Source organism: Ochotona princeps, chromosome X (genome assembly GCF_030435755.1).
Source record: "Ochotona princeps isolate mOchPri1 chromosome X, mOchPri1.hap1, whole genome shotgun sequence".
In the NCBI taxonomy this organism is placed as follows: domain Eukaryota; kingdom Metazoa; phylum Chordata; class Mammalia; order Lagomorpha; family Ochotonidae; genus Ochotona; species Ochotona princeps.
The window spans coordinates 17807466-17818445 of NC_080865.1; the positions used below are offsets into that span (position 1 = coordinate 17807466).

Consider the following 10980-nt stretch of genomic DNA (forward strand, 5'->3'; position numbering starts at 1 on the left):
TTCCTGGGAAATCATACCTTGGGATAAAATGTGGGTTGTTATTATTGCCTATTGTCCATTGTGTGCCTATGTTCTGGATGGCTGCAAGCCACTCTGTTTTGACCCTAGCAGATAAATGCTTTACCAGAGAGTCTTTCCTACTAGGGTATCTCAGATTCCTTTTGCAGCAATGGGCAGTTCTTTTCTATTGGCAAAGCCATTCAGAGCAGTAGCAGAGAATAAGAAAATAATAAGAGACATTACTAGAAAAGGAGACAAAGTAGAGGTCCTCTCTATAGCCTCTGGAGGAAGCACAGCCCTGCTAACATCTTGACTAAGGCAAGAGTTGAGAGAGAGTAAGTTTAAATTGCTATAAAACTCCTTATTTGTGTTATTTTTAAAATAGCTATGGAAAATTAACACAATTTCTTGTGTTTATTCCACTTGAACACTCAGTGAAACAAGCTAATATAAGCATTCTAAATTTCATAAAGAACTTGCTCAACCTATCCATGCTTACAACTAGTGTGTTAAAGTTGTCTATCCTGATGTTTCTGCTTATCCTTTTCAGTCATCAAATACAGAATCAAGCGCTTTGGAAATACGTGAAAATACTAATCTTGAGCTAATATGAAAAAGGTTCATTTGTTGTCCTTCTCGTGATTAATAGAGCAGACAGAATTCAAGGTATCAAATCCTGCTTCTTAATTCTCAGCGAGTATAACCCTTATTCTGAGTGGAGATCCACTCCAACTTAGAATCTTAATCAGCTTCTTAAGGAATCTTTAGAAGGACATAGTAGTTAACAGAAGAAACTTTCTCAAGTATGCTGTGATAAGAAGGGTGTCGGGAAGTGGTCAGCTTCAGTCAAGATGTTGAGCAGGAACTCCAAGGCCCCCTTATTGATCTCTTAACCTCACCATTTTTGTCTTTTTGGTAATGAACTGAGCTCAGTTAGTTTGCTCCCAGCTCAGCACAGACGCATCTCACTGTTGTCTCCACAGTCAAAGCCTTTGGCACACTGTTAGAAATGGCACCTGATGTGCCACTTGTGGAGTTCTTGATCTGCTGTCCATTAGATCTAGGGGCTACCCAGACATATTTTGGGTGGAACCTGTATGATGCCATATCGTTGCCACTAACTGAGCCATAAATGAATTCTCTCCCAGCTTATTGCATGTGCAGTGCTGTCCCATAGCCTTTGCCTCTCTACAAAGATGGTGACCAACTCAGCTCTACTGGGGGTTTGTGCTTTGAAATCCACCCTGTTTCTGCACCACCAGTTTGGGCTGTGCTGCACTGGCTCTCCTCCTATCTGAATGAAACAAACCAACAGGATGGGCAGCTCTTTGAGTTCACCTACTGAGTTTCTGTTGAGCTCCCCTTCCCACCTTGTTGCTGGTGGAGATCAGGCTGCCACTGGAATTCAGATCATGACTTTCTGAATGCCGCTTGGGTGTCTGGTCACTGCGTCACCATACCATTGTCTTCGCTGCTTTCCTGTGCCCATCAGTCTCCAGGTGCCCCTCTGGAGTTGCTCTGTCCTCACCTATTTCCTGGAATACACCCTCTCTTCTTCATTCTGGCTAATGAGTCTCCATCTGTGTAAATGTGTCCTTACTCTATTCTGCCATCTTGATTCTCCATGGCTACCTTCTAATCCTGGGTCAAATTCCTTGCCAAAGGATGCGGGAGGACATAAATAAATAATAAATACCATCAAACTGACTATAACACTTTTTTGGATAGATGCCTGCATTTCTCCACCACTCCTTATCTTCATGGCAAACACCTTGTCCTACTAAGTGCGTGCCAGCTAGTGTGCCACCATGTCTGCCCCACTTCCCTTGCCATCACCTCCTGACTTGAGACCTTCCCAATGATGGATAAAGACATCTGCACCAGTCCTGCTGTCCAGCGCATCTCACTGCTTGGGGTCATGCAGTGCATCCACAGCTCAGGGAGCCCCTCCACCACCCAGTTCAGGTTCCAACCCCAGTCAAGGTCCTGGCCTCCCATGGCCTTCCTTGGGCAGAACCAAAGAGGAAGTTTCCTCTTCCCTCCACCCTTGTCAGATCCTCCCCCACCCAGGGCCTCTGTTCCAGACCCATGGTCATCACGGAAAGAGTTTCTCTGAAATCCCTGATCCAAACACTGACCTCCCCGTCCAACCCTCTGCGTGGTTCACAGCTGCCTCCCACCCAAAATGACACACAGAGAGGACTCAGCACTGTTGCAATTGACTTAACACTTTAATGGCCTGTGCTGACGGTAGCAGCACAGGCTCCCTCTAAGGGAGATGGCAGGGTGGGGTGGTAGGGATGGGGGGCAAGTCTGTTGTCGAGGCGAGGTGAGCCATGCTCCGAGACTTGGGGGCGTCATGGCTCCTCCTCCTCCTCCTCCTCCTGCTCCTCCTGCTTTTCCTGGGACTTGGGCTCTTCAGCAGCTGGAGGGTTGCTGCCACTGTCCAACAGGTCCTTGAGATGCTCGTTGTTTTCCATCGCCTTCTGCAGGTGTTCTGGGGTGATGCGAATCTTGCCATTCTTGTCAGCCTCTTCTCCAGCCAGCTCCAGGATGTTGGAAGTGAGGTACTCGAGGACCCCGGCCAGGAACACAGGGGTGGAGGAGCTCAGGCGTTGAGCATAGCGGTCTTCTCGCAGGTGGCGGTCCACGCGGCTCACGGGGAACTGCAGCTCAGCTTTGGTAGAGCGGGAGATGGGCTTCCTGCGCCGCCGACGGGATTTCTTGGTGGGCTTCCTCCCATGCATGATGGTGGGCTGGTTTCTACTCCCAGGTGGCTCAGCTTGGTTTTCCTGCTGGCCAGGTGCCTGTCAAGCTACCACTGCTCAGTCCCGCCCACTGTGTTCCTGTGCTCTAGCCCTGGATTGGCTAGGCAAGGGCAGCCTTTGTGACACCTCTGTCTTTGTGATGTCAGTGGTGGCCAGTGGGCCCTGCAGAGGCCTGGCCTGGCAAGGGCTGGGAGGAACTTGCTTGCAGGACACTGTGCCCCCTTTTAAGGAAAGCCCACACGGTTTATTTAACAGTCTCCTCCAAAGCTGTTTCAGTGGAGACATTGCCATGTCTGTAGGAAAGCACTCAGATAAACTGATTCCTTTCTTGTGTTGTCTCTGAGTTCCTTTCCATCCCTGTGCAAGTTGCAGTCCACTGCCAGACATGAGTGACCTCTAGGCCAGGCCTCTTTATCTCTTCTGCTCTCTGTATATCTGACTTTGCAATAAAAATAAATATATATTTTTAAAAATTGTTCATAACTTGCTCCTGAATATAAAATTTGATGGAAACTAATAATGATAATAAAGATGTTTTTAGGGTAAATAGTGAGAATGAGTATTTTCCCTAGAGGTTTTAGGAAACAAATAGCAAACCTAAAATCTTAATACCTCATTTCAAATCCCAGCTCAATGTCTAATTACTGTTATGGAATTGACAGACCATGCAGCCTTATTATCCCCTTTCAATTTCATTTGTACGATGACAATAATAAAATATTCTGTACTGGGCACAGCTTGTTTTTATGAAGTGAGATACAGAAGATAAACTACTTCATCTATCACAAAGTAATACAGAAACACATACCTTCCTTGTACTTATTTCTTTATTCCTCAAATGACTTAATGAATGATTGGAAATTCTCACCACCTTTCTGGAGCAAAAACAGGAGAATATGCCAGGATATGAGGATGAGGATGTGTTAATGCAGGTGGTATCACCTGAATTGGGAGCAAGTTATGAGATCTCAGAGTCAGGACAATGTAAGTAATTCTGAACGACACAGCCTCCTTGGTTTGTTTGTCCTAAGGAAACCAGCAAGAGAAGCAGAATTCTGAGCAATAATCTCATATGGAGAGGATAGTTCCATAGGATTCCTCTTCCCCGAATGGCTCAGTTGGGAGGACCAGGCCTAGTGTGAGGCTCTGGTAGTGGTGGGTGTGTTTAGATGAGTGTGGCAGCTTCTAAAGACAGGATTTGCCTGTGATCCATGGTTTCAGATAGTAAAGCATGACCCAGCAATTTGGCTATGGAGAGCAAGGCCAAATTCATTGTCATGGCTTTGGAGGCCAGTTTCTGAATGGGTTGTTAAAGCCTAGACAAATTCTGAGAATAATGACTGTTACTGCCATAAGATCTTGGAAAAATGACACTAAAGGCTTCAATTTCTGAGCCATTGACGCTCTGGGAAGGAGATGATAGATTGGATTGTGTCTGTCCTGGGCCTTACTGGTCAAGCTGTTTCATGCCACATTTTTGTTTCTTTGATTTCATAATCTGTTTGACCTGCTTCCTGAGGAGGTTAATGCTTATGAAATTTCAGCTAGCGGTTTTGCTGTCTTGTTGCATAGTGTTGTGAGTCCTCATGGCCACAATACATCTGCTAATTTAAAAGTCAGAATGCCGGGCCAGGCGCGATAGCCTAGCGGCTGTGATACCCTAGCGGCTGTGATACCCTAGTGCCTAAAGTTCTTGCCTCACATGCTCCCGGGATCCCATATGGGCTCTGGTTCTAATCCCAGCATCCCTGCTTCCCATCCACCTCCCTGCCTGTAGTCTGGGAAAGCATAACGAGGATGGCCCAAAGCTTTGGGACCCTGCACCCAAGTGAGAGACCTGGAAGAGGCTCCAGGCTCCTGGCTTCAAATTGGCTCAGTTCCGGCTGTTACAGCCACTTAGGGAGTGAATTATCAGACAGAAGATCTTCCTGTCGGTCTTGTCTCGTCTCGTCTCTTCTCTTCTCTTCTCTTCTCTTCTCTTCTCTTCTCTTCTCTGTATATCTGACTGTCCAGTAAAAAAATAAATTTTAAAAAAGTCAGAATGCCCTTCCATCTTAACTAACCAACTGTTTACTCATCCTATATCACATTAGTAAATTATAAAGATTATTGAAGAGAGAAATGAGATTTAAACCATCCCTTTTGAAAGATCTAAGCCATGTATGTATATATGTATGCCTTTCTTATATATTGTGGAAATGTAATTTTTCTTTTCATGATACAGTTCCATAGGCTCAAAGATTTCCCCTTAAACCCTCCCCAATCCACCCCCCCCCACTGATTTCTCCTATGTCATTGTAATCATGTAGTCCTTTAAAAACAGTCACAAATCTATCATCTTTCTATTTAAGTGTATCATGATTTTGTAGGTGTAGACTGGTACAAAGTCAGCATCCTAGTGTTAATATATATTTAACAATTCCATTGGTATTACACCTTCTATTCAAGAGTAGAGATGCATACTTCAATGTATCTTTACTTTTTGTGTTGCTAGTCTCCATTATACAGTTCTTCTAGATGAATATATGTACATGTCTACATATCTATTCATCTTGTATATTGAATGAAGGTTGTCTTAAACTAGAGAGAACATATGATACTTGTCCTTTTGGGATTGGCTTATTTCCGTGAGCTTGATGGTCTATATTTGGGACCATTTTATTGAAAATGGTAGAATTTTATCCTTTTTATGGCTGAGTAGTATTCCAAAGAGAAGGTGTACTGCAGTTTATCCATTCCTATTTCAATGGGCATCTGGGATGTTTCCATGTCTTTGCTATTGTGGATTGTGCTGCTGTACATATAAGATTACGGGTCATTTTCTCATATGCGATTTCATTTCCTTTAGATATATTCCCAGGGATGGGATAGCTGAATCATATGGTACATTAATTCTCAGTTGTCTTAGCACTATCCGTGAGTTCCATAGTGACTGTACTAGTCTATACTCCCACCAACAGTGAAAGAGGGTGCCTTTCTCCCCACATCCATGCCAGCAGGTGTTGTTAAGAGAATTTCAAATGTAGGTCAGTCCCATTGGAGTTAGGTACAATCTCAGTGTGGTTTTTATTTGTATTACTCTGATAGCTGGGGACCCAGACCAGATTGGATTTATCCATGGAATGCAAGGATGGTTTAATATTTGCAAACCAGTAAATGTGATACACTGTATGAACAAATTGAAAACTAAAAACCAGATGATCATCTCAATAGATGCAGAGAAGGCATTTGATAAAATGCAACACTACTTTATGCTAAAAACCCTAAATAAGATAGGCATAGAAGGAACATTCTGCAACACAATCTAAACAATTTACAAAAAAAAAAAAAAACTATGCCAGTATCGTACTAAATGGAGAAAGATTGAAGTTTTTCCACTAAGATGTGGAACTAGACAAGGATGTCCACTTTTACGATTGTTGTTAAATGTAGTATTAGAAGTCCTTGCTAGAGCTATTAGGCAAGAAAAAGAAGTTAAAGAAATTCAAATTGGAAGTGAGGAATGAAAGATATTCCTGCTTACAGACAAAGGATTCTCTCCATAGGGGAACCAAAACAATCAAGAGACTATTGAAACTCCTAAGAGAGTTTGGCAGGGTATCAGTATGCAAAATTAATGAACATAAATCAGTGGCCCTAGTATACACAAATAACTCCACTGCTGAGAAAGAACTTGTAAGTAGAGTCCCCTTTAAAATAACAGAGAAGAATCTTAAATACCTTGGAATTAATCTAACCAACGGTATGGAAGACATCTATAATGAAAATTATAAAACATTTAAAAAGAAATAGAAAACATAAAAGATGGAGAAATTTACCATGTTCCTGGAACAACATCAGCATTATCATTACTTTACTGAAAGTAATATACAGATTCAGTGTGATCCCAATTAAAATCCCAGCAACATTCTCCTCAGAGAAAAGGTGATATTCAAGTTCATCTGTAAATACAAAAGAACAAGAGTAGCCAAAGCTATCCTGAAGAATAAAAGTAAAGTTGGAGGAATCACAATCCCAGAACTCAAGACATACTACAGGGCAGTAGTCATCAAAAGAGTCTGGTACTGGTACAGAAACAAAGATCAGTGGAACAGAATAGAAACCCCAGAAGGGAGCCAACACATGCCCAGCCAACTTATCTTCAACAAGAGAACTGAAAATAATTCAGGAAAAAAGTTTGGTCTGTTAAAGAAACGCTGTTGGACAGTTTGATAGCAGCCTGCAGAAGCAAGAAGACCACCATCTGTTACCTTATACAAAAATCAGCTCAAATGGATCAAGGACCTAAAACTGCACCCAGAAACCATCAAACTATCAGAGGAAAGCATAGGAAACACTCTTCAAGATATAGGCATTGGCAAAAAAAACTTCCTAGAAAGCTCACCAAAAGCACAGGCAGTCAAAGCCAAAATAAACCACAGGGACTGCATCAAAATAAGAAGTTTCTGTAGCGCAAAGGAGATGATCAACAAAGTGAAGAAGCAATCAACCTAACGGGAGAAAATCTTTGCACACTACACAACCAATAGGGGACTGATATCCAGGATTTACAAAGAGCTTCAGAGACTCAACGACAGCAGAACCAACAACCCTATGAAAGAATGGGCAAAGGAAATAAGCAGGCATTTTTCAAAAGAACAAATTAAAATGGCTAATGGACATGAAAAACTGCTCAGACTAAAAGAACTAAGCCTTTTTATAGCATCACCACAGAGGCAAGTAATAGCATTGCAGGAAAATATTCTTCCTGTTTGTATAATAGTCATCATGTAAAAAATGATTGTTGTAAGGGTATTTTTTAAAGAGATTTTTAATTTTTATTGGGAAGGCAGATTTATGGAGCTGGAAGGGAATTGGAGCAGCTGGGACATGAACCTGTCCCCTCATGGTACTTGCAAGGTGAGGATTTGCTATTGAGCCTTCGTGCCAGGTCCTGTTGTAAAAGTATTGATTAAAATGCCTTCCAGATAAAACTTTAGAAATGTGGAGATTTACTTTTGAGTTAAGAGTGAATAAGAAAAATGTACTTCTACTGGTAGAGGTATATGAGTACAAAATTTGATGGATATTTACATATATGCACAAAATGTATTCAAAGTTAAAGCAAGACATGAATTATTTTGTGGAAAATGTTGGCTAATTTTCTACATGCTGCTTAATGACACTCAACTATTACTTCATGTTATATATATATATATATATATATATGCATATATATGTAAAAGAAATTGACACAAATTGTTCTCTTACCTCAGCATTTATACTGCTTGAATTTAGCAATTAAATTATTTTGCAATTTTTTAACATTCAGTGTTTTTCAATTCTCTCACTCAAGCATTCAATAACTTTGCTTAACAAATACAGTTGGAAGATTTCTTCAGTCTTTTTTTTTTTTTCTTTTTTGGAAAGACATTTTTACACTGAAAGAAGTGATTGTGCCTGGCGCCATAGCCTAGCGGCTAAAGTACTCACCTTGAACACGCTGGGAACCCATATGAGCATCGGTTCTAATCCCAGCGGCCCTGCTTCCCATCCACCTCCCTGCTTGCAGCCTGGAAAAGCAGTCGGGGATGGCCCAAAGCCTTGGGATCCTGCGCCTGTGTGGGAGACCTGGAAGATGATCTAGGCTCCTGGCTTTAGACTGGCTCAGCACCGGCTGGTGCGCTCACTTGGGAAGTGAATCATCAGATGGAAGATCTTCCTCTCTGTCTCTCCTCTCTGTATATCTGACTTTCCAATAAAAATAAATAAATCTTTAAAAAAAAGAGAAGTGATTAAAATTTTGTTTGACTTTTTAAATTTATTCATTTAATGAAATCTCTGTTTCTTCTTAGCTTACAATATCTCTGTCACAATAGGATTTTGAAAATGAAAAATAATGTTTTAGAGTGCTCCATTATTTAAAGGAACATGTTAAATATGTTTTTAAAATTGCTGAAAAAATTATCCTGTTTAAATGTCAAGAGTTTCCTTAAAAGTGATAACATTAAGTACTGATAGTCAAGAAATACTGACTTGAAATGGGTAACTATTATGACACTTTCCGTAATGATCTTTTCAAATGGATCCCATTGTTTGAGGAATTTGGTTATTTTATATGATTATTATTATAGACTCATCTTTATGAGATGTTTAAATATTTAACTTTCATCTACCTGAAATGCAGAGTGTCAGAAAGACACACACGTGCACACACACACAAACGCACACACACACACACATCTTCCAGTCTTCTGTTTCACTCCCCAAATATCCACTTCAGTCAGGGCTGGATCAGGCAGAAGCTAGAAATACAGAGCGCCATCCAGATCTCTCCTGTGGATGGCAAAGCTCAAATATTTGAGCAATCATCTTCTGCCCCCTAGGACTCAATAGCTGGAGCTGGATCAGAACCTGAGCAGCCTGGACCCAAACTGGCCCTCCAGTATGGGATTTGAGCATGAATGCCCATAGCTGATGCTTAATCCACTGTGCCACAGTGATCTCCACCATAATGAACTCTTCTAACTTGGGAATAATGAGAGTGTTCTCTTTTTGTCATTGTGCAGCATTAGCAAAATGTTGATAAATAGATGTATTTTGATCTTGGAGAATGGCAGAACAAGCTGTTGCATGCCTAATAAATCAAATTTGATGAAAAGCCCTGAGTTGCTAAATGTGCTGGTAAACACATGTGCTGGTACATACAAGCTCAGAATAAGCTTTATGAGCCAGCATAAAGCTTATTCTGAGCACCTGTTGTCATTAATGTCTAAAGTTAATCCAGGAATTAAGTTGGAAGTAACCAGTGTACAATCTGTGTTACAATGCAAGTAGGCTGTAGCTATAAAGAATTTTATAGGAAAATTGTGCAAAAGAAAAGAATTGTTAGACACAAATCATCAGGAAGATACAGAGAGGCATACATATAACTATATAATATTTATACATATGTATATATATGTATAATGCTTATTTCAAATAAGTAGTTTTTGTATTAATGCCTTTCATGCAGTATTTTTATTTTGTTTCCTTTTAAAACAGTTGCAGAGAAAATGAGCTGTGACATGACATGTGAGGTTGAGGCCACAAGAAGTGACATGCAGGGAGTAGAAGATAAAATGTAATGTGGTGGGCAGAGGTAAAATGACATGACATGCAGAGACAAGATGTGAAGGGCAGAATGGAGGAGACAAGACATGGGGCAGGGGTGCAGAGATCTGACGTGATGTGAGGGGGTGAGGTAACATAACATTAACTACAGACTTGAAGAGATGAGATGGACACTGCAAGCCAATCTAAATAGATTGTGGGAGACGGTAGACAGAGGAGATCATATATAATGTGACATGACGAGCAGAGAAGATTTCAGGGGTGGCCTATGAGATGTAGGGGGACAAAGAATATGAGCCATGGCATAAATTACAGTGCGGAGGAGGGGAGATGTGGCATGATGTGTGAGGCAGAGGAGCTATCACATGGCGTACAGAGCAGATGCGACATGGCATGGCACAGGAGTAGAAGAGATGTGACTTGGATCCAGAAGAAACAACATGGAGGTCATAGACGAGACTTAGAGGACAGAGGATACAAGATTTGGCATGACCTGGGGCCATAGGCCATGCTGTGGGGGTAAGAGATGAGATGCTGGGGAACAGAGAACATGAGATGTGATGCAATGTGACCTGTAGGCTATAGGAAATGTGATGTGACATGAGGATCTGAGGAACTGTAGTGAGAGGACAGAGGAGACATGATGCAAAGTCAGATGGTGGAATCATGACATGACACGTAGAGCAACATAGACGAGATGACATGGCTTTGTGTCAGAATAGATGAGGTGTATGTGGCAGAGACATGTGTTGGGCCAAGGAGATGAGATGGGTTTTGTGGAGCACAGACAAGTGGCATTGTGGGTAAAGATGATATGTAATGTGGTGTGCACAGCATAGTGGATATGACCTGACATAAGGGAAAGAGGAAGAGTGATGTGAAGGGAAGAGCAGATATGATGAGATGCCTGGGGCAAAGGAGAGAAGATGTGTCATGAGGGTTAGAAGACACGTGATATGGTGTCAGAGGAGAGGAGTATGGGTCAAATGAGGTATGAGGGCACAGAAGAAATGTGAAGTGATCAATGGGACAGAAATGTTACCATGACATGAGTCAGAGGAGACGATGGAAGGGCTCTGTCACTCCGAGTTTCAAATTAATAAATAAGTGAATCTTTTTG

At 41.6% G+C, this 10980-nt stretch overlaps 1 protein-coding gene across 1 annotated transcript; it reads right to left on the reverse strand.

Annotated features, from left to right (window-relative positions):
* Positions 1–2357: 2357 nt before the first annotated feature.
* On the reverse strand, positions 2358–2866 carry LOC101532457 (histone H2A-Bbd type 1-like). The gene has a single exon (XM_004587968.4). It carries the CDS (start codon positions 2745–2747, stop codon positions 2358–2360), a length of 390 nt encoding a protein of 129 aa, XP_004588025.2. The 5' UTR covers positions 2748–2866.
* Positions 2867–10980: the final 8114 nt, after the last annotated feature.

Excerpts from the sequence above, each read along its gene's own strand:
- LOC101532457 (XM_004587968.4), bottom strand. The coding sequence starts at position 2,747 with ATGCATGGGAGGAAGCCCACCAAGAAATCCCGTCGGCGGCGCAGGAAG.